The sequence below is a fragment of the Carcharhinus amblyrhynchos genome, chromosome 6, assembly GCF_965287045.1.
Source record: "Carcharhinus amblyrhynchos chromosome 6, sCarAmb.v2.hapA, whole genome shotgun sequence".
NCBI lineage: Eukaryota > Metazoa > Chordata > Chondrichthyes > Carcharhiniformes > Carcharhinidae > Carcharhinus > Carcharhinus amblyrhynchos.
In genome coordinates this window covers 24,704,993-24,728,597 of record NC_137329.1, presented here as the reverse complement: position 1 = coordinate 24,728,597, position 23,605 = coordinate 24,704,993, and the positions used below count along the sequence as shown (strand labels likewise).

Below are 23,605 nucleotides of genomic sequence, written 5' to 3'. Positions count from 1 at the left end.
GGATGGTTTACTGATGGAGTAGAGGCAATGCTTAAGACTTTGAAATGAGGAATATAGGGACTTTCTGAATAGATAAATGAAGATATGTCTATGCCTCCTCACTTCATCAAATCAGAATTAGTCCAGAATCCAAGTCAGGTATTCCTCGAAGGATGGGCAGATTATCTAAATTTAACACTAAATCAAAGTCCATTTTAGGAGCAGCTCACTCAGCAGACCTGAAACCCTAATGATCCTTTCAGCCTGGGGGGATTGTGGATAATCATTTCAGTCGTAACATCCACAACTTGCATTTACAGACAGCTTTAACCCTGAACGACTCAGTAACAGCTTATTCCTCTCAACTCAAATTCAAATCGAATATTCAAAACATTCCTTTCACACCATCCTGCCTGATCCAAGTTCAAAGAACTATAGAAGCACGTGTAATGAATTATTTCGCTCTGCAATCTTGAAAACATGGGAAGATATGGTGCAAGTATCACAATTGCCATGCTAGTTAGCCAAACTATTATTTTCATAGTCCGAAAATTGCACGTGTACATGAATTTATCTAAACTTGCCAATATTTACATTAAACCCATCATCTTGGCATTCAATCACACGACAAAATATCTCAATCACTTGAGCCTAAACGAAGCCCCATGTAATTGAAGTTTCCACTTTTATTTCCATACTATTAATTTCATAATTAAAATATATTATACATTCATTTTGTCATACCACAACTTCAAAGTGATCATAACAGAACTTCACAAAACTGCAAGAGGAGGCATCTCCAGAGTATAACAAACTGGGTAAATTACGTTCGTTAAGGAACATAGATGCTGTATCTGTACTCAATCTCCAGCTTATTTATTAAATACAATCCTCCTTTCAAACAAAATGACTATGGTTTACTACCAATGCATAACAAAGTTGGCAGTCACATCAAAAGCAAGCAGCAAATTAGTGATTTGAAAAGGGAGAAGGGGGAAATGATATAAATAATAGAGCAGACATGAAATATTTAGCAAGCTACAAACATTTACAAATAGTTCAAACTTCATAGAGAATTTGAATTTTGCATGTACCACAGGGCAGGCATAGCAAAGGGGAATTGTAAATCTGCGAGTAACTGAAGTGAATCATCCTGCAGATGTAGAAAGCAACTTCACACATGGACAGAGCCAATGATTTGGAATGTATGCAGAATCTCAATGAGTAAGGGAGGCTATTCAGCCCATTGGTTGGGAATACAGGACTAGGTGGCATATTTGAAAAATTAGAACGCATTTCTATAAAGGATAAATGTTTGGAACCCAATTCCCCAAATGGCAGTTGATGCTAAATCAATTTCTTAATTTTAAATCAGAGATTGATATATTTTTGTTAACTTTAAAAGGGTACGGGGAAAAGGCGTAGAATTAAGTCACAGATAAGCCACAATCTCATTGACTAGTAGAACAGGTTCTCAGGGTAAATGGCCTCCTCCTGTCCCTACATCCCTGTGCCAACTCCTTAAAAGAGTAATCCAATTACTCGCACTCATTTGCTCTTTGCTGACAGCCCTGTAAAACATTCTTCCTTTAAGTATTTACCCAATTCATGAGTGACTGCACTAACTGACTATTGCATTGAAAAATTGACAAAATTAAGGAATATGACACCCTGAATGCCCAGTAAAAATCCCATTGACTCATTAGACAGGCAGAATTAGATATATTCAGGTCTCATCACAGAAACAGAGCGATCTGGTTCACAAAATCTCAAGTTAATAAAAACAATTATTCATTCACCATAATTCTTGGCAGTTTTTTTGCTTTTATATTAAAACTTTTGCAAGTTTTAAGAATTAAGTTTTAAAGTTCTTAAGTTTTAAGAATTCTACAGAACCTAAAGACAAATTTCTGTGCATGCCATGCTTACATTCCTATAACACCTTTCACGATTCCAGCATACCTCAAGCACTTTACCAATCAAGAATTTTTTTGAAAAACTGTAGTAATGTCAGAAAAGTGACAGCTAATTTACACACAGTTAGGTCTCACAAAGAGCAGTGTGATGATGGCCACATAAATCGGCATAAGAATGTAGATACTGCAGCAAAACTGTCCCAGATCTGGGAAGATCTAAAAACATTTTATCATGACTAAATAAAATTCTAGAAAGCCACAATTTTTGTCTAAGAAATAAACTGTGCACTTCAAAATACATTTAGTCTCTAAGTACCTAATTACTGCTTTTTTTAGAGCAATTATCTACCATTTAACACCTAGATATCTTGTGCAACTTCAAGTGAACTGAGTGCCTGGAGTTGCACAGTTCACTGATGTGTGGTGCCCTAAATCAGATATTAACTCACACAATCATCTAACATTCATTGATTAGCAATTCACTGATTCCCATGCATTTCTAATTTAATGGTGCGCTAAACTATACTGAGCATCTCCATGTTAAGGAAATTTGTTACTTAGCAGCAGTCTTGTGCTTTTATTTGGAGTGTCACACAAAGTGAGCAAGGTGTGAAATGCTTGACACTTGTGCAGAGTAACTGAACAGTACTCGACTTCATTTGCACACAGGACACCAAATATGTTGCTTCCAAATTTGTCAGAGTGGAGAAAACTGCTTAGGAAAGAAAACCAGGAGGAAGAATGGTAGAGAGAGTTCCATCAGCACTAAATTACATCTGGTTCAAGTCACTAAGTATAGGAGATAAGGGGATGAGCACTGGATTCCCATGGTTTATTTTGCCCAACTGTGCAATTTAAAGTTCGCTGTATTACTTCCAAACACCCCATGGTCTGTAAATTCCACACACAATTTAAATATGTTTAGGATACTGAACATTACCATGAGCTCCAGCAGATGTAATTGGCAGCATGAATTACACAGCTGAATAAATCAGTGGGCTGACAACAGTAATGTGTCAACCTGTATTTACATAGGACCTATAATGCAGAAGAGATTCCAAGGCACGGTAGGGGCATAATCAGAAAATGGATACCATATTAAAATTGGGCAAGAATGAACATACTAATTAGGAACAGAAATAGACCACTCGAGTCTGTCCCGCATTTGATAAGTTCATGGCTGATCTGATTGCACTATTTTCTTGTTTACCCCATAGCAAACAAGAATCTATCCAACAGCCCAGTCTCCACTGTTCTCTGAGGAAAAGAACAGAACGTCTCAGACTTACAGGCCCTCAAAAAAAATATTTCTCTTCATCTAATGATTGTATCAAAGAAAGAGTCTCAACTAAGCAGTTGAAAGAAGAGATGTCAACGGTGGAGAAAGGCTGATTGCATGCGCAAAAGTCCCAAATCGAGGGGAACAGAAAGTTTGATTAGGAACGGGGCATAAGGCCAGAAAAGACTGTTGAGCTAGGCAAAGTAATGACTATGAAAGAATTTAATTACAATTACATTTTTTTTTAATCTGAAGCATGGGAGATCAGAAGCCAAAGTAGATCAATGGAGACAACAGTGATGGGTGAGCAGAGACAAGAGAAAAACTAGAAAAGAAAGACACAAGTTCAAAGCTGGGGCAGAAGGAGGATAAGGGAAAACAGCTTGCTTAATGGGCAAGAGGAAAGGGTGGGAGCATCAGTTGGATACTTCTTGGGTCAAGGAGTTTAAGAACAGGCCCACTGATGAATGGCTAAGCAAAGTGTGCATCAGATATGACCAAGTCTTCAGCCCTTCATTTGAAAGGAGCAAAGCTGGGACCATATCAAGAGAACAGCTGCGATGGGTGATAGTAAGGCTTTTGCCTAGAGATAAAGGAATTATGGGTGAAGTGGAGGGACTGTTAAGCACGTTTGCAGCTACAGAAATAATGTGCAGGTCTGGACAATTCATTTACAAAACAAAGGCAGCAAATAAAGGAGCATGAATAGTTATTTTTAACTATATCAAAATTTACATTATTTGTTGGAATCAAAACTGAGCTTAAAAACTGGTAATAAATGACAAAAACAAAAGGACAGTAACAGATGAATGAACCTAGAATAATTATTTAAGTGGCAGATGTACTTTAATTAGTGACTGTTAACACTTTATAAAAAATTGGGCATAAGAGTTGAGTTAATGCCACCTCAAGAGTTGTGTGTTAAATATTTTATGATGGCAATGGGAGCACGATGAATCCTTCCTTCTCATGGAAAAAATTCTCTCAATCAGGCCTGGTAATGTAAAATTGGTGATAGAGATATAAAGGGTTTCATGGCAGATAGTTTAGGTGTGATAGTTCACAGGACAGGCACAATGGGGAGTACAGCTCCTTCTGGATTGAACTTGTGTTGATCCTGTATTAACACATGGTACAAAAATAATTGGTTATACACGCTTCTAGTGCTTATTTCAATGCTGAAAGTCAATGCAGCATGTCAGCCAAATTCTACACCTACAATGGAAAGCTTTTGTGTTTTTTTTAAAAAAAACAAACATGCCTCTGACAGCAACAAAATCTACAGAGCTAAACAATCTGCACACAGCACAGCATCTAGTTAACTGGGCTGATCATTAGGTACATTAAGCTTCTAAGGAACATTCCAAAGCCCAAGATCATAATGTTTATAATCCCTCACTTACCTGGAGTGCTTATAGAGTCTGCGAGGTCTGTTGTGAGAGCGCCGATCCCAATTTTCTGGATCACTAGAATTACTATCATAAGGGTATGGCCGTGCAGCCATCCCAGTCTAAGGACCTCCGCTTTGCCAATGCCTTTAGTTCACACACAAGGCACTCATAACCTACAAAAGAGTATATATTCTATTACTGCAAATATTTTCAAACCTGAACATTTTTCATTTTACAGTCAAAAGGCTAAATGAGGTTCTAAAAGTGACCTTTTATACAATGATCGCAATGCATTTGACATGGTCAAGAACTGATGAATAAGTCATTTCTACAAATGTTTATTTTCAAGACTTCTTTCCATCCATGCCCTCACCACTGTCTAGAAAACGAATGCCAGATTTCTCCTATCCTTAACAGTTGGAATCTTTTACATGCTGATATGGTAATGTCCACTTCAGTCTTTACCCTTCCAGCTTTTTCTTCATACAGTCTGCCCACTGCTCTTTCCTCAAAAAGCATTAGGACACAAGAAATAAGAGTAGGCCAGTCTGTCAAGCCTGCTCCACAATGATCTCAACAACAATCCCTGCTGTTACAACATATGTTTTGGGACTGTGTCAAGTTGGTTAGAGTACAGGAGTTGCTCTGGTCTTACAAGTGGAAGACTTTGCAAATGCAAAACTAAAGCCTACAGATAGAGGCAAAACACTTAAGCAGATGGTGGTGAGCACCTTCTTGAACCATAATAGTCCATTGGTCTAGGTACACACTCAGTTCTGTTAGGGAGAGAGTGTTCCCGATTCTTGATCCAGTGACAATGAAGCAATAGTGATACAGTTCCAAGTCAGGATGGTGTGTGGTCTGGAGGTGAACTTGCAGGCAGTGGTGTTCCCTTGTGTCTGCTGCCCTTGTTCCTCTGGGTGGTGGAATTTGCAGATTTTGGAAGGTGCTGTCAAAAAGGAGCTACACTCATCTAGTAGACCGTACTTCATGACAATCCTGACTTTTGCCTTGTAGATGGTTTATTCGCTTTGGGGAAATCAGGAACAATGCTCCCACTAACATTTTCACCCATGTGTGGAATCACTTGTTTTTTTTATATACCAATGTCAAGGTCATGTGCCAGAGCAAACTTATGCAAATGTATTTTTAAAAAGTTACAATTGATGTGGAAGAAGTCGTTGTCCTTGAGCTATTGACACAGTAATGTCAGTCTACAATTTGCTGAGTCTACTGAATTCAATTTTAAAATTTATCATAGTGGCATCTGAATTCACGACTTGGGGCGGCACAGTGGTTAGCTGTCTCATGGCACCAGGGACCTGGGTTCAATTTCAGTCACGTCTAAGTGGAGTTTGCACATTCTCCCCATGTCTGCATGGGTTTCCTTCGGGTGCTCTAGTTTCCTCCCACAATCCAAAAGATGGGTTAGGTGGATTGGCCAAGCTAAATTGCCCCTTAGTATCAGGGAGACTAGCTAGGGTAAATGCATGGGGTTATGTATGGCCCGAGTGGGACTGTGGTCGGTGCAGACTCAATGGGCCGAATGGCTTCCTTCTACGCTGTAGGGATTCTAGGATTCTATTATTCTAAGTTTTAAGTTCAATACCATAACCACTACATTACCATACGAGAGGCATTTGTTAGTTTTTATGTTGTAGCTTTCATTTGACAGATGAACTAGTAGCAATGGCTGAAGACAAAAATTTTTGTTTCAACTTGACAAGTTCAAAATAGAACAAGAAACTTTTGTTATTACTACAAGATCTGGGCTGGGAATCCAAAACTTTTCACAAATTCCCTAGAAAAGTCCTTGTGTCTTTAATATGCCAAATGTCTTCATGATAAACTTTCCTTGAATAATTCTACAATCCAATTTCCTTTCAAAAGGGTTGATTGTCCCTGCTTCCACCAGCCTCATAGGCAGCAAGTTCCAGGCAGATCCAGTATCAGTCGGAAAACATTTAGGGGACAAATGACTACTGCATCATAAGTTGGTTATGGCAAAAACAACAAGGAATAACCCACAGCAAGGATAACAAACAGAGCAGCCAACTTCAATAAAGGTAAAAAAGATTAGACAGATTAATACATGGCTCAAAGACTGGTGTAGAAGTTTTAAATAGTTTTAATTTGTGGGCACTGACACCACGAGTGTGGGAAGTGGGAACTGTACTGTTACGACGGTCTTCATCTGAACCTTGCTGGGAGCAGTGATCTGGAGATTTGTGCAACTAGGGTGGTAGAGAGAGCTTTAAGCTAAATAGTGTGTGTTTGTGCACAGAAATCATGAGAGGAGAGGCTGTAAATGACAGGGAAACAATCAGATAGTAAAGGAGGGTAGCAATCTGGGTAATGACAACCTGAGTGTGGTAAAAGGTCAGAGTTAAAGGTTCTGTATCCACAGAGCACTTGTAACAAAATTGATCAATTGTAGCACAGATAGAAATAAATACATCTGACCAGATAGTCATTACCAAGAGATGGCGGTAAGGTGAACCAGCACACAGCCAGAGTATTGAAGAATATTTGACATTTCAAAAAGACAGGAAACTCAAAAGTCTGTGGGGTATCTCAGTTAATTAAGGATGTAATTAGTACAGAAGTGAAAGATGACCTTGGTTCTCATGAGCAAGATGTAGAATCAGTCTGGGTAGAGATAAGAAATAGGAAAGGAAAAGATCATGTGTGAGAATAGTTGATTGGTTACTAAAATATTACACCATAGGAGTGTGTGTACAGGATGTGTAACAAAAGGTACAACAATAATCATGGGTGACTTTAATCTACATACAGATTGCACAAATCAGGCCGGCAAAAATAACCTGGGAAATCAGAGCAGTATGTTTTAATAGTATAGAAAATGGTGCAATGTGATGCCACCGGGCTCGTAATAGGAGGCTAACGCTCTCGAAACACAGGTTCAAATTCCAATGCAGGTCATGGAATTTAGAAGAAATACCCCTTTAAAGCACTATTTATTTACCTAATTATAAATGGGGACAGCAAGGGGTTATCCCCTTTCAATAGTTTAATCGGTATGTTCATAAGTGTATAAATGGAGGCAGCTGGAACACTCAAAAGGGGAAATAGTACAGGCAGTGAACTCTCTCCAGCATACAAAGAAGCTGTGTCTTTGTTTTATCTTCACAAATTGGCTTAGATTCAGTTAACACAACATACTATTTAAAGATGCGAGAACTTGGTAGTGTAGAGGTAACTGCATGTCCTGGTAATTGGGTCCCAAAAGGATTAGCAAATGGAATATTCGTGTTTACTCTAAAGGAAATGGAATGTAAAAGTAGGGAAGTTTACTGCAGGTGAGACCACAGTTTTAGTCTCCCTATTTGAAAAAGGATACAATTGTGTTAGAAATAGTTCAGAGAAGATTCCTAGGAAGACAGGCTTATTTTTTGAAGAAAGGTTGTTTGGGGTTGGTCTGATACCCACTGGAGTTTAGAAAAATGAGAGGTGATCTTTTTGAAACATACAAGATTCTGAGGGGACTTCAATGGATGGATACACAGTGAGGACGGTTCCCTCCTGTGGGAGAGACTAGAATCACGGAACATGGTTTAAAACGGAGATTAGGATAGGAGGAGCTGGTGGTTGGGGTTCCCGGGTTGTCACTTGCTCCTTACAGTGTCGATGCTTGATTTTAGCTTTCTTTCAGAAATGAAACTCGAGGTGCTCAGCTCCTGTTCAGACGCTTTTCCTCCACTTTGGACAGTCTTGGGCAGGTGGAGATGCTGCACGTTTTCAAAAAAGCTTTGAGCGTGTCCTTGAAGTGTTTCTCGCCTCCCCTGGGGCTTGCTTGCTGTTTCAAAGCTCCAAGTCGAATGCTTGTTTTGGGAGTCGCATATCAGATATTGGACGATGTCCCCAAAACTTCAAGGCTCACCTGAGGTTGATACACCTATCCTACCAATGGATTTGTAGAGGCAACACTAGTGGTACTCTCCAGATTTCTGCGGTGCCTGCTATATATACTGTGCGTTTCTGAAGTCAGGTATCGCTTTTGCTCTGTAGACCATGAGCTTGGTGGCAGGTGTGAGGTCTCAGTCTTTGAATACTCTCTTCCTTAAGTGAAGGAAGGCTGTGCTAGCACACTGAAGGCTGTGTTGAACCTCATCATTGACATATGCTCTTGGTGATGGTAGGCTTCCACAAAGTGCCCCACATTGGACAATGCCTCAGTGTACATGTATCACATTATCAGATGCCTTTTGGAAGTCCATGTACATAAAGTGCTGCACAACAGATTTCAGCAACGTTTATTCCATGAGTTATAACTCATGGAATAAAAAGGGACAGTAGCAACTTGGATATGAAGCTGGCTGAATGACAGGAGGCAGAGAGTCATCATTAATGGATGTTCTTCTGACTAGAGGAAGATTTATAGTAGAGCTCTCCAGGGGTCAGTGAGAGACCTTTGCATTTTGCAACGTATATTATAATCTTGACCTTTGTGTGCAGGGCATAATTTCAAAATGTGCAGATGATACAAAACATGGAAGCACTGAACAGTGACAAGGGTTATGTATAACTCTAAAGGGGATACAGGAGCAGACAGGCCTGGATGCTTATGTGCATGTCAATGAAGGTGGCATAACAGTTTCAGGCAGCAATTAACTGAGCAGACAAAGTCCAAGGCTTTAACAGGGATATAGAGTACAAAGGTATGGAAATTGTATTGAATTTATATAGAGCATTTATTCAGTCTCAGCTCAAGTACTGCATTTAGTTCTGGTCACCATACTCTAGAAAAGAGGTGAAGGTATTAGAGACCATGCAGAAGAGATTCAAGAAAATGGTTCCAGGGATGAGGATTGTTAGGGATATAAATAGATTGAAAGATTAGGTACAAATTCTTTGGAGGAAAGAAAGTTGAGGAGTTATCTGATCCAGGAAGATAAAAATCAAAAAGGGGAATGATCAGGAATAAATAGAGAAAAATTGTTCCCATCGGTGGAAGGATCGAGAACAAGGCACCACAGATTTAAGAAAATTGGCAAAAGCAATGAAGAGATGAGGAAACAATTCTTCATGCAAGTGATTTGGATCTAGAATGCACTGCCTGCGATTGAGGAGGAGGCAGGTTCTGTCAAGGCACTTGAGAGAGAATTGGATTATCTGAAAAGGAATAAGCTGTTGGGTCATGGGGAAAAGGCTGGACAGTGGCACGAGATAAATTGTTCCTTTGAAGAACCAACACAGATGTGATGGGCTGAATGGTTTCATTCTGTGATTACCATTCACTTTGAAAAGTTCTTCCTCACATTCTCTACTGCATCTCTTGCCCAAAACCTTACATTTGTGTTTCATGACCTATAAGAAATTTATTTGGTTGGCAACGTTACAACACAACCCTGAAATTTGTCTAGGTCTTACTGCATATGGGCAAGAGGATCAAGAGAAAGGCCTTCTTATGAAAACTAGGGATGGGGCAACAACCGCAGCCTTTCACAGCATTCTCGCATCCCAAGGATAATTAATAATAAAAATGGTCAAACAGCATGACTGGGACAGAGATTTCCTAACCTGGTTCTGAAACAGTAAGTTGCCTCGAAGACAGATGAAAATATTTTGAGCACAGCTTCTGATAGTACTTAGAATTAAAAATACCTTCCCAACTGAGCATATACACTCACAAGCCATTAGATGGCTAATACCACAACTCCACATTATTCACCAATGACCCTCCAGAAATTGGAAGTACCATCACACCAGTTTGTGCTGTGTGAGGTTTTCAACCTATAACGTTTTTTAAATGAGTTGTAATTTCTTACTGCAGCAAAATAAGTTGTTCTTTTTCAAAACTGATAATCAATATTTTGCAGAATAACTGCTGATTCACATCTCAAAATTATTTTAGCCTTTAGTCTTCAGGGAAAGCTTCCAGCATAGTGCAAGATAACAGACCTTAACATTTATTCTCTCGTTATCCACCCTGAGTGCATCCCATCGCAGACTCTTTTGTTCTTCTCTTCTTTCCCTGTCACTGTGCTTGTGTAAAGCCTGTTACACCTAATTTCTTCCAGTTCTGATGAAAGATTGAGTAACCCTGTTTTTCCTCACCAAGGATGCTAATGCAACCTGTCAAGTATTTCTGATTCCTAGCATCTTCCTTTTAAAAAATGAGATACACAAGGTGGAGCAGATCTAATGGCTCTTACAGCCTGCTGCATCACTCAATATCATGGCTAACTCAGTACCTTAACTCCATTTACTCCCACTATCCCCACATCCCTTGATTCCCTCAGTATCCAAATATCTATCAATCACCAGTCTTGAATATACTCTCAACTGAGCGTCCGCAGCTCTCTGCAATAGAGTTTTTGCAGCGTTATATTTTATTGATCTGCAACACAAACTTAACATGTAGGTCACTACAAACAACTAGCTTTAAAATGTATCTGGAATATCAGAATCATCAGGACTAAAAGTTAATTGGAATATGGTATCATTTGAAGAAATAACCGACGGCACATTTGAGTCTAAACTTAAAAAAAAGGCCTCATAGTGGATCAGAAATTTAATAAGCATTTGTTTCATTGAGATTTTCAGTATTTGAACTATAAAATAACTTGCTTCAATAAAGGGTGAAAACCACAATCACATTTGAGTTGTATTTGTGAACCAACATGGAGATCCTCTGAAGACTATTTATTTCACAGGAAAATACTAGTAATTTTCCCCAGACCTTCAGTTTCAAACATCATTTCAATTACTATGAAATTGGGTACTGCTTGTTGGGCTGAAACAACCTTGCCTCCCAACTAGTTTCCCATTGAGAGTAAAATCACAAGACTGCAAATGCTCATCCCGTCATGTTAGTTCAGTATTGTTGAGAAAAGGGATATTTTTCAAAACTTTCATATTGCATTATTAGAACAATTCACAAGAATTCCAGATGTAAAGGAAACAATTTATACGATGTGAGAAGAGTGCTGACTCATTGGTAGAGGCATTGCCATGGAGAAAGCACCAGTTGATAATAACTGACTTGATCTGAATTGAGAAATCTATAAGAGGGTATTGCTTTCATGGTTTATCTCAAGTTGACCTTTGCTGGTCAATGTACGTGTCAGGGTTCTTACAGATCCACATGTTACAAAACAGGTTTGGTCAGCGACCTTGTAAACAGGATCCCATGTATTTGCTCAGTATGCAAGCTTGATGCCAAAACACAAAGATATCCTGTGGCATAAGAGCTACCTTGATCAGATCATTTCACAGTATATATCGTGCAAACAAGTGGGCCTAAGGCTGTCACTTTTTGCCCTGAAAAGTGCCCGGTTTACCTCAATCTGAAAAGAAAACTGAGCAACAGGTGAAGCTCGCTGTTTCACACTGCTACCATTCAGCAGCAACGCAAATGGTATTTGCCATTAACAGGATGTTGACTGTCAAGCCAAAGAGACATCTACCTTTCACACAAATGTGGTATATGAATTTCAGCGTCAAGTGATGCTAGGCTATACATTCCAAAACTGGTGCATCATATCAACCAACTTCCCTTTCTGCAGTTCGCAGCCAGCGACGTACAGGCCGCACTGAATCGTCCCATACTTGGAAAACTCCAGTGTCCAACACTAGATATGATTCCGCAACTGGAAAATATTTGCTAAATCATCTTCAGTCTGCCAATTTAAGATTATCAGTCGGGCTTGCAGTGTGGCACGTGTGTGTACTAGAAGTTACATGCTATATATTTAATACAGAGGGCCCTGTTCTTTACAGACAAGTAACATGCACACACATTGTTAGCTGTTTCAGCTAACAAAGTAAGTGAAAGCCATTCACTGGTTCATTCCTCAAGACAATGCTTTGATCAGAGTCAAGCTGCCAAATTTAAATTTCAAACAATGCTTGGCAGTTAACTTATCAACTATTGCATTCTCTGTGGCAATTTCTCTACCGGAGTCCACATACCAACTAATCAGCATGTTATTACACAGTATAAATTGTTCCCTTCACATTTTGTATTCAAATTGTCCTCTTAGCTGCAAAATGAAAAGCTTTTGCAGGAGTGTCTCTTTTCAAGTTTTGCAATCCCAAATGACAAGATATGCTTAACGCTTATAAACACCTTTAACAATGCTCAGTCACTATCTCATGCAAGCTATACAATCAGTAGAGTGCCAAAAAAAATACAAGCCAGCTCCATTTCACAATACTAATCTCCAATAGGATATTGTGAACAAAATGATTTTAGACCTCCCAAGAGGAATCCATTTCAAAACAAAATATTCAGCAACTGAAGTGTTATAAGTATCAAGTTTAGAGACAGGGAATTTGCACGTTTATTGTTACATGCGAAGTACCTTAGCTTCCTGATCAATTGCTCCCTGTCACAAACATTGCCAACTTCCATCTCTTACCTATTACATAGAAGCAAAGAAACCAGAAGGAGTCAGCTATTCAGCCCTTGAAGCCTGCCCTGCCATTTGTTATGATCGTGGCTGGTCATCAAATGCAATATTCTGATCCCCCCAGTTACACATCTCTCCAGCTCAGACCACCAATTGTTCAAAATCCTCATTATTTCCACCCGTCTCCCTCCTCTTCCCCCCCAACCACACCCCCCCCCCCCAACTCATGTACATCCAGCTTCAATTGCAATGTTCAGCTAGCTCAACACCCTTACAGTCTCTGTAAAATTGTAGCCAGTCTAAAACTTTGCTGTCCGCATCTAGTCTGTCAACTAGTCCAGAAAGCCCTTGAATTTAAAACTCTTGTCCTTGTATTTAAATCCTCACCTCTTTCAGCACCAAAAACTCCTGAAATCTTTAATTTCTGTCAATCCCTTTCCCCATCAGTAGCTAGGCCTCGAGCTGACTGGCTTCTGTTTTCTAGAATCCCCTGTGCAATGTTCTTGATAGGTTAAAACAACTTAACCTTTTAATCATTGTCAACTCATGCCTTCTTTGACGTGGCACCGGACTCCCTCATGACTCTGGAGCACATTTTTCCTCTTGAAATATCTAATACAAATAGAAGTATTAACTGTTTCCATGTGGGCAAACTGCAAACATTTAACTTGGCATTTTAATACAAGGACACACTCATTGAGTTTCAGCATTATTCTTGGGCTAAAAATTACATGCAACTGCTTTTGTATTCCAAATTCCCAACTTCCCATATACCCAAATATTTTAAAATAGACCAAGTAACAAACAGGTTTAAAATTGGATTAAAATAATACTCAACACTTTGTATTATTGTCCTTTTTTAAAGGAACTGTTGCAACAAACTATAGCAAATTGTGCAACTGAATATTGGGAAACATTATAAACGTGATATTTCCAGCTTTACAAACAACAGGCAACAAAATATTTTACCTGCTCTTAATAACTTTCATTTATATATCTCTAACATAATAAAAACATCCCAAAGAGTGATTATCAGGCATAATTTGACAATGAAACCCATATAGGGCACTTCAGCCCACAGATCAATTAATCTCTAAATTTTTCATCTGTAAAACAGACGAACAAGGTTCAGAACATCCCAAAAACGCTTCGCTAAAATGAATTATGCTGCAGTGGATTTACCGTTGCTACGTCAGCAAACTTGCACTTTGCTAGTTTTCACTTTGACTTAAGTTTATCAACATTGAATGTTTAATGTTGTATTTACAGAAACTTCTTAGTGGAGAAAAAACAGCATTTGTGGTGGAAGAATTGTGTAAATTCCTCCACATTAGTCAGTGTAAACACAGCCAGGTAATCTCCTGCAGTGGTTTTTCTCCACCACTGTTACCTAAGTTGTCCCCAATCCTCCACCCTGCTTTTCCTCATTTCTGCCACTGTGTTGGGATGATGCCAACAAGCATCAGTTTCCACATGTATAATGGTAACACAAAGGTCTACCTCATCACAGAGCAGCGGTCTCCAAACTCCAATTGGGTGAGGCCTGCTGCAGACCAGATGTGGCCTGCGGGCCGTAGTTTCGAGACCCCCAACATAGAGGTTTATACAGCATGGAAACAGGTCCTTCGGCCCAACTTGTTCATGCCACCCTTTTTTTTTTAAAACCCATAAACTAATCCCAGTTGCCCACATTTGATCCATATCTCGCTATACCTATTGTACCCATGTAACTATCTAAATGCCTTTTAAACAAAAATTGTACCCACCTCTACTACTATATCTGGCAGCTCGTTCCAGGCACTCACCACCGTCTGTGAAAAAACTGCCCCTCTGGACACTTATGTATCTCTCCCCTCTCACCTTAAACCTATGCCCTCTAGTTTTAGATTCCCCTACTTTTGGGGAAAGATATTGACTATCTTGCTGATCTATACCCCTCCATCATTTTATAGACCCCTGTAAGATCACCCCTCAGCCTCCAAACTCCAAGAAAAAAGTCCCAGTCTATTCAGCCTCTCCTTATAACTCAATCCATCAAGTACCAGTAGCATCCTAGTAAATCTTTTCTGCACTCTTTCTAGTTTAATAATATCCTTTCTATAGTGGGTTACCAGAATTGCACACTGTTGTAGGTAAAAGACACTTCTGAGACTGTTAGTGAATCAAAATACAGTGAGTTTTATTCCAAAAGCTTTTGAGAGAAACCTGGTCCAAACAGTGGTTTACTCGGCTTCTCACTGAATACAAGTGGTATTTATACATTATGAATCCCAGTATCAATCATGAAGCAAACTCCCAATTCTGGTTAGGATGGCTGTCTTCCTACTTTGGTCACGACACAAACTTCCGATTCAACCAGGACTCAGTCCATCTGGCAGCTGCAGTCACGATGGAATCTTCAGTCCAATCATCCACAACACTTCCGGCAGCGTAAGCATCTCCTTCCTTGAAGTTACTTGGGCGGTCGTGGCTGTCCCAGCAGGTCTCTTCCTGTTGAAAAGCCAGTATGGCAACCCACCAGCTGCAGCTGTAAGCCAATATGGCAACTCACCAGCTGCAGCTGTTTAACGATGTTCAGTTAGCACAAACAAGAAAGATTTGCAATGTCTGCAAAATAACATTCACATTTGACTGTCTTTATGGAAATGGAAAGTTAAAGAATGAAAGGCATGAAGTAGTAAGGAAAACATGAATAAATAATTTATATTGATACCAGAAGCAGTACATAAGAACATAAGAACATAAGAAATAGGAGCAGGAGTAGGCCATCTAGCCCTTCGAGCCTGCCCCGCCATTCAATAAGATCATGGCTGATCTGTTGTGGCTCAGTTCCACTTTCCCGCCCTCTCCCCATAACCCTTAATCCCCTCTCTTATCAAGAACCCATCAACCCGCTTCTTAAAAATATTTAGCGAGGCAGCCTCCACCACTTCAACGGGCAGAGAATTCCAGAGATTCACCACCCTTTGAGTGAAGAAGTTCCTCCTCAACTCCGTTCTAAACCGCCTCCCCTTTATCTTGAGGCTGTGCCCCCTAGTCCTACTGTCTTTTTTGAGCGGCAAGAGTCTCTCCACCTCTATCCTATCCATCCCATTCATCATCTTATACGTCTCAATGAGATCTCCCCTCATTCTTCTAAACTCTAACGAGTACAAGCCTAGTTTATTCAGCCTCTCCTCATAGCTCAATCCCCTCAACTCCGGTATCAGCCTAGTAAACCTCCTCTGCACTCCCTCCAGGGCCAAAATATCCTTGCGCAGGTGCGGCGCCCAAAACTGCACACAGTACTCCAGCTGCGGCCTCACCAATGCCCTATACAGCTGCAGCAAGACCTCCCTACTTTTATATTCAATCCCCCTCGCTATGAAAGCCAGCATCCCATTCGCCTTCCTGACCACCTGCTGCACCTGCAAGCTGGGTTTTTGCTTAAAGAGATCAGCCATAAGGAAAGGTTATGTTTGAGAGATAGGCAAGGTACAAAATGCACTAAATTGATTACCCCTTTCCCTGCTTCACACATAGTATTCCAAGTGTGGCCTTAACAATGTCTTGTACAACTTTAACAAGACGTCCCAACTCCTGTATTCAATGCTCTGACCAATGAAACCAAGCATGCTGAATGCCTCCTTCACCACTCAATCCACCTGTGACTCCACTTCCAAGGAGCTATGAACATGTACCCCTAGATCACCACTCAATCCCTCCACTATCTCTAAATTACCCAACTGCTTGTCTGACATCAAATACCAGATATAATCAAATTATCTTCAATAAAGTTTTGGGAAGATCCACTGCATCCTCCATTCCCCAGCTACCAATTCTATCCTCTCCCTGGCATCGGACTGTTTATAAGCCTTGTGTCATATTTGACCCCGAAATGAGTTTCCAACCACATACCTGCATCATAACTTCAGGCACTTGTTTCCACCTCTGTAAAACTGCCAGACTCCTCCCTACTTCAGCTCACCTGTAACAGAATCTCTCATCTGTGTTTCTATTACCTCTAGGCCCTGACTTTTCTAACACATTCCCAATTGGTGTCCCCCATTCTACCGTCCTGAGGACATCCTAAAGTCTGCTGTCCATGCTTCTACTTGCACATCAGCCCTATACTCACTGGGCTGCATCAGCTCTCAGTTAAGTAACCCTCCCCCCCTTCTTTCGATGTCATAGAATTCCAAATGCGTGCAGTTGGGACTAGCATGGTGGTTAAAAAGGGCAGCATAGATAAGTTGGGCCAAAGGGCCTGTTTCCATGCTGTAAACGTCTGTGACTCTGACCCTATAATGGAGGAGTCCATTCAACCCATTGAAACTTCACTTCTCCAAAAAGGAGAATTTTATCCAGGCCCATCCCACTGCCCTATCCCCGTAACCCCATTCATTTACCATGGCTAATCCACCTATCCTACAAATGTTTGGGGAAATTTAGTATGGCCAACCAACCTAACAGCACATCTTTGGACTGTGGGGGGGAAACCAGAACTCCTGAAGGAAATCCATGCAGGCAGGTGCAAACTCCACTCAGATTGTCCCCCGAGAGCAGAATTGAACCTGGGTCCCTGTTGTTTGTTCCTGTTTGGCATGAGTGGTAGGGAATTGTGGCCAAATCATGGCTTAGAAGGGAAATTAGAAATAATATCAGGTTCAAGGAAGAAACATACAAATTGACAAGGAAAAGCAATAAACCTGAGGACTGGGAGCAGCTTAAAATTCAGCAAAGGGGGACTAAGAGATTGATTAAGAAGGGAAAACTAGAGTATGAAAGTAAGCTAGCAGGAAACATAAAAATTGACTGTAAAAGTTTCTATATGTAAAAAGATTGATAAAAATGAACGTAGGCCCCTCAGTCAGAAGTGGGAGTATTCATAATGAGTGGCTAAGGAATAAAATTTTTACTTTGCCTTCCATTGTGAAGGCTGAAGCAAGATTAATGTACCAGAAGTGCTGAGAGAAACATGTTTTAGGGAGCAGCTGAAGGAAGTCAGCATTAGTAGAAAAATGGTATTAGGAAAACTGATGGGATTGAAGGTGGATAAATCTCCAGATTCTGATAACATACTGATCTGTGCACTTAAGGAAGTGGCCCTGGAAATAACAGATCCATTTGTGGTTATTTTTCAAAATTCTTAGTACTCTAGAATAGTTCCTACAGATTGGAGGGTAGCTAACGTGTGCCTGCAATTCAAAAAGGGAGGTAGAAAGAAAACAGGGAACTATAGACCAGTGAGCCTAAAGTCGATACTAGAGAAATTGTTGGAGTCTATTATCAAGGATTTCAGGACTTGGCAATTTAGAAGGTAGTGGTATAATCAGACAAAGTCAGCATAATTTACAAAAGAGAAATCACGCTTAACGAATCTATTGGAATTTTGAGGATGTAACTAGCAGAATTGGCTAAGGAGAACCAGCAGATGTGGTTTGTTTAGATTTTCATAAGGCTTTCAACAAGGTCTCACATAACAGACTAAGTAAAGTTAAAGCACATGAGATTGCAGGTAACATCTTGAGATGGACAGAAAGCTAATTAGCAAATAGAAAGCCAATAGCGAATAAGAAAATTAGGATATTGAATTCGATAATCAGCCATGGTTCTTGTTTTGATGTCCATGGTACTCTGATGCAGCAGTGCTAACCACTGTGCCACAGTAGCACCCTAAAATGCCTATTCTCCTTTTTAAGTTCAACTGAAGCCACACCCCTCAGTATCAATGTAATCCCATTCAGCTCCACAACCTCTGAGATAACTGTGCTCAGCTAATAAATAATCTCAAGCATCTTAAATATTAATCGCTCTATCAATGGCGCCTTCACCCACCTAGGCCCTAATCTCTGGAATTCCCTTCCTAAACCTCTCCACAACTCTTTTCTCCCTTACATCACTCATTAAAACCCTTTTTACCAAGCTTTTGGTATCCAACCTAATATCTTAAGGCCATACCATTTCATTATGCTCCTGTGTATCATCTTGCGTTGTTTTATTACGTTAAAGGAATAAGGTGTTACTTTTAGAAGCTCCTTAAAACTCTCTTTTAGCAACCTTTTATCTGCCCAAATATGGCTCAACATCAGACTTTGCCTTGTAATGCTCCTGTGCAGAGCCTTGGGGCAAAATATGTTAAAGATGTGAATATATTAAAGGTTCAACAAGTTATTATTGGCATAAAATCATACACAAATCTGTATTTAACCACCAACACTAAATGACAAATACTATCAGGAAAAAATGCAATGAAGTATGAAAAATATTGCACAGCTTATGCAACATAAACAGGCCATTCTCAGATTCATATTCCACATAAGGCCACCCTTCAACTACCCCTATCAGAATATTTTTCAATTTCTCTCTCCAGCATGTTTACCTACCCCCCTCCCTAAATGCAGCTAAGGCATTCACCTTGTGGTAGCAGGTGTTAATGGTGTGCAAATTGGATCCAGGTTAAGGGTAGGCAGGTGTAGAGCATTAAGTACCTTGAGTACACACAGAAAAACACTTAGCAACTTCTTGCTAGATTAGTGGTCTATCTTGTGGGAGGCTGGAGTTCAATTCCTTAATGGGGAGAAGTCATTGGGTGTGATTTTTTGGCTCCTCCCACTGGCAGGATCTTTCGATCTAGCTGAAATCAAGGGGCATTTTTTAATCAATCTCCGCACCCGCCGTAAGAAAACACACAGGGCTGTAATCTTGGTAACTGTCTTCAGTTGGAAATTGGACTGTTCTCTGTTACAGTATCCCTTTAAATGGCTGTAAATTTAATTAGTTTATTTTTATTAATACTCAAGAGACTTCTGAAACAATGGATAAAAGCAAAATACTGTGGATGCTGGAATCTGAAACAAAAACAGAAAATACTGGAAAATCTCAGCAGGTCTGACATCATCTATGGAGAGATACCGTCACTCTCACTTGCTGAGATTTTCCAGCCTTTTCTGTTTGTATTTCTGGGACAATAGATGGTAGTTAGGAAAGGAGGCAGCTATTTGCAATGCTGCATTCTGTAAATAAATATAGTATTAAATAAAGCTTCAAAATAAACAGCAAATTCTACATTTTCACCATTCTCTGGATAAAGATCTTTCTTCCAAATTCCATAAAATTGATCAATTATTTAAAATTAATAGCCCCTACTTCTAGCCTCCATTGCCCTTACACATCCCACACAGAATGATCTGAGCTACACTGACTTCAAGCAACATTTGTAAAAAAAAACAGGTTTGTCACCCACTGTTTGTTAAAGGGGCATATTTCACATTCTGAAAAAGCTGATCTTTAAAAAACCCCCTTTGATACTGTTTAATTTATGGTTACTGCCTCACATTTTCCATATTTCAGTAATCTTCTGATTAAAGAAACCTCACAAACAGATGTAATAACTTTTAAAATGACATTTTCTGTTTGAAAGAAGTTGTGCAAGGCTTTGGACAATAGCACTAAAGTCATTTATGTGAAGAAACTGGCAAAGTCCTCTTTCAAACAGTGAAGGTTAAGGAGAGATTCGATCAAGTGTTTAAAATCATGGACTGTTTTGATAAAGACAGAACAAATCTATTTCTACTGGCAGAAGGGTTGGAACCATAAAACAGATTGAAGGCAATTGACAACTGAGGGGAGATAAAAACATGAAACAAGAATAGACCATAAGGTTCCTTTAGCCCACTCTGCCATTGGACTTCTCTGACTTCACTTTCCTGCTCACTCCCCAGATCCCTCAGAACAAAAAAGTTTGTCTCAGTATTAAATATTTTCAATGATAGCACATCTACAATCCACTGGGATAGACAGGGAATTCTAAAAATGCACTGTCCTTGGGGTGAAGAAATTCATCCTCATCCCAGTCCTCAATGATAAATCCCTTACCCCAGGTTTTAGATTCCCCAATAAGTGAAAGCATCCTGTGTCTACTCTATTAAACTCCTTTAAGATCTTCGAGGACACTTTTAAACAGAACTGTGGTCTGGAATGCATTGCCTGAAGGGGCTGTGGAAACAGGTTCAACAGTAACTTTCAAATGGGAACGGTATAAATACTTTGAAAGGGAATAGGTTGCTGGGCTCTGAGGGAAGGAGTATTGGTCAAATTGGAGAAGCTATTTTTCAAGAGGCAGTCAAGGCACGATGGGCCTAATGTTCCCCCCCCCAGTGCTGTCTCATTATACCATCACAAATGGGGGCAATTACATACCGCGGCTGAGCCTCCCTGACCCAGCAGCCGACGGAAATCTGTCTCTAACCCTCATCAAACCAGGACACAGCGGCCCTTGAAAAACAAACCCAGACAGGGACAATCAACAGCCTCTTCAAAGGAGTGGGGCTCGGGCTACCTGGCAACCCGGAGGTTCCCAGCCTCTCCCGTGGCCCCTCCGCTCATTATGTGAACAACCACACCCGCGCAGTAAAGACAAAGGGCTTTGCAGTGGGACCTACCTGGCCGGACCGGGACTGGATCAGCCGATTCTCTTCAACTTTCACCCGCGGACAAACAAGTCTACACAGGCCCCGCACGCAAAACTCGCGAGAACTCAGGGTGAGAACGAGACCTACTGCAGCGCCTGCGCAGTACCATCCCACGGCACGCTTTTCCTTTTGAGTCTGCGCAACCAGTCTCGTCGCTTCCTAACTACGCATGCGCAGTCCCGTCATTGTGCCTGGTTCTGTCCAGTTGTTCCGGCGCATCCCAAATGCGCCTGCGCAATCTCCTCACTATTCACGTTGTTTCCAAACTGCGCCTGCGCAATCCCTGTGTCCGTCTCTTCTAGGTACGCCTGCGCAGTTAAATCTGTTTCGTCTCTACCCAAATGCGCCTGCGTAGTCCCGTCATTCTTGGCGCTTCCCAACTGCACCTGCACAATCTTCCCGGCGTTTCCCAATTGCGCCTGCGCAACTCTGTCGCAGAAACACAGTTTGTTGTCATGTGCCTCCAACATTTTGCCTCCAATTGGGCGCAGTAAGAAGTCTCACAACAGCAGCCAGTGGCTTTTGCTACCAAATAAACCCGTTGGACTTTAACCTGGTGTTGTGAGACTTCTTATTGAGTATATTCCAGTCCAATCCCGGCATCTCCACATCATGACTACCGTCCAACTGGACACCTCTGCCAGGACAATTATCTACCCCCTATGTTTTCATTGGGAACTGTCATTGGGACATGGCCATCTTAATTTTTCTGCCCCCCCCCCCACCCCAACTCATTCCAATCTCCTTCCAAACTTTCCACTATTCGCTTCCTCAGGTCCAACCCTGACATTGTCATCAAACCTGCCAACAAAGGGAGTGCTATTGTCAGCTGGCGTACTGACTTCTAAGTCGCAGAGGCTGAGCACCAACTCTCAGATACTTCCTCGTATTTCCCCCTGGACTATGGCCACACCACTGAACATCAAGCCATTATCTCCAACACTGTTACCAGCCTCATTTTCTCCGGATGCCTTCCACCTCTACAGCTTCCAACATCATAATTTCCCAACTCCAGACAGACCGCTTCTACCTACTTCACAAAATCCAGAAAAAAGATTGTCCTGGTAGGCCCATTGTGTCAGCTTCCTCCAGCCCTACTAAACTTATTATCTTGACTCCATCCTCATGCCTCTGGTCCATTCCCTCCCCACCTACATCTGAGATCCCTCTGATGTCCTGCATCATTTTGACAGCTTTGAATCTGCAGGCCTTAACTGCTTCCTATTTACCATGAATGTGCAATCTCCCTACATTTCCATCCCACACCAGGATGGCCTGAGAGCTCTTTGCTTCTTTTTTGAAAAGAGTCCTGAACAATTCCCACCCACCATTCTCCTTCACATGGCTGAACTCAATCTATTTCTTAACAACTTCTCCTTTAACTCACCCCATTTTCTCCAACTCAAAGGAGTAGCAATGGGCACCCGCATGGGTCTTAGCTACACTTGTATTTTATGGGTAGGTGGAACATTCCTTGTTCCAGGCCTATCCGGGTTTCCTCCCACAACTCTTTTACCGGTCCATTGATGACGATTTTGGTGCCACTTCATGCTCTCGTCCAGATCTCGAAAAATTAATCAACTTGGCTTCAAGTTTCCACCGCTCCATCACCTTCACCTGGTCGATCTCAGACACTTCGCTTCCCTTCCTTGACCTTTCTGTCTCCATTTCTGCCAATAGACTCTCTACCAATATCCATTGTAAGCCCACTGACTCCCATAGCTATCTGGACTACAGCTCTTTGCACCCTACATCTTGTGAGGACTCCATCCCTTTCAGCTCCTTCACCTCCTTTGCATTTGTTGCTGTGATGCCACTTTCCAAAGTGTGCTTCTAATATGTGCTCCATTTTCTTCAACTGTGGATTCCCATGTACAGTTGGCAACAGGGTGCTCAGCATCTTGTGGTCCATCTTCTGCACCTTGACCCTCACCCCCTCCTCTCCCTCCCAGGACAAGGATAGGGTCCCTTTGTTCTCACATTTCACCCCATCAGCCTCCACATGCAAAGCATAATCCTCCACCATTTTTGCCAACTCCAGCATGATGCCTCAACCAAACACATTTTCCCTTCACTCCCTCTATCAGCATACTCCAGAGACCATTCCCTCCGGGATAACCTAATCCACTCCTCCACCATACCCAGCAGCTCTCCCATCACTCATAACACCTTCCCATGCAATCACAGAAGGTGTAACACCTGCCCCTTTACC

The 23,605-nt window shown here is 41.0% G+C and overlaps 1 protein-coding gene across 3 annotated transcripts in view; it reads right to left on the bottom strand.

Moving 5' to 3' along the window:
- The window catches only part of LOC145343754 (BTB/POZ domain-containing protein 10), a 71,210-nt gene extending 49,741 nt beyond the window's left edge, over positions 1 to 21,469 (bottom strand). Inside the window, exons 1-2 of one of the 3 annotated variants that reach the window (XM_080190043.1) lie at positions 21,364 to 21,469; positions 4,578 to 4,738 (exon numbers count right to left, since the gene is read on the bottom strand). In XM_080190043.1, the coding sequence (XP_080046169.1) occupies positions 4,578 to 4,678 (101 nt within the window). In that variant the 5' untranslated portion in view covers positions 4,679 to 4,738; positions 21,364 to 21,469. Of the gene's footprint in view, positions 1 to 4,577; positions 4,739 to 13,466; positions 13,553 to 21,363 lie in introns of those variants that run through there. The other 2 variants (XM_080190044.1, XM_080190045.1) reach the window with 2 other exon arrangements.
- Positions 21,470 to 23,605: the final 2,136 nt, after the last annotated feature.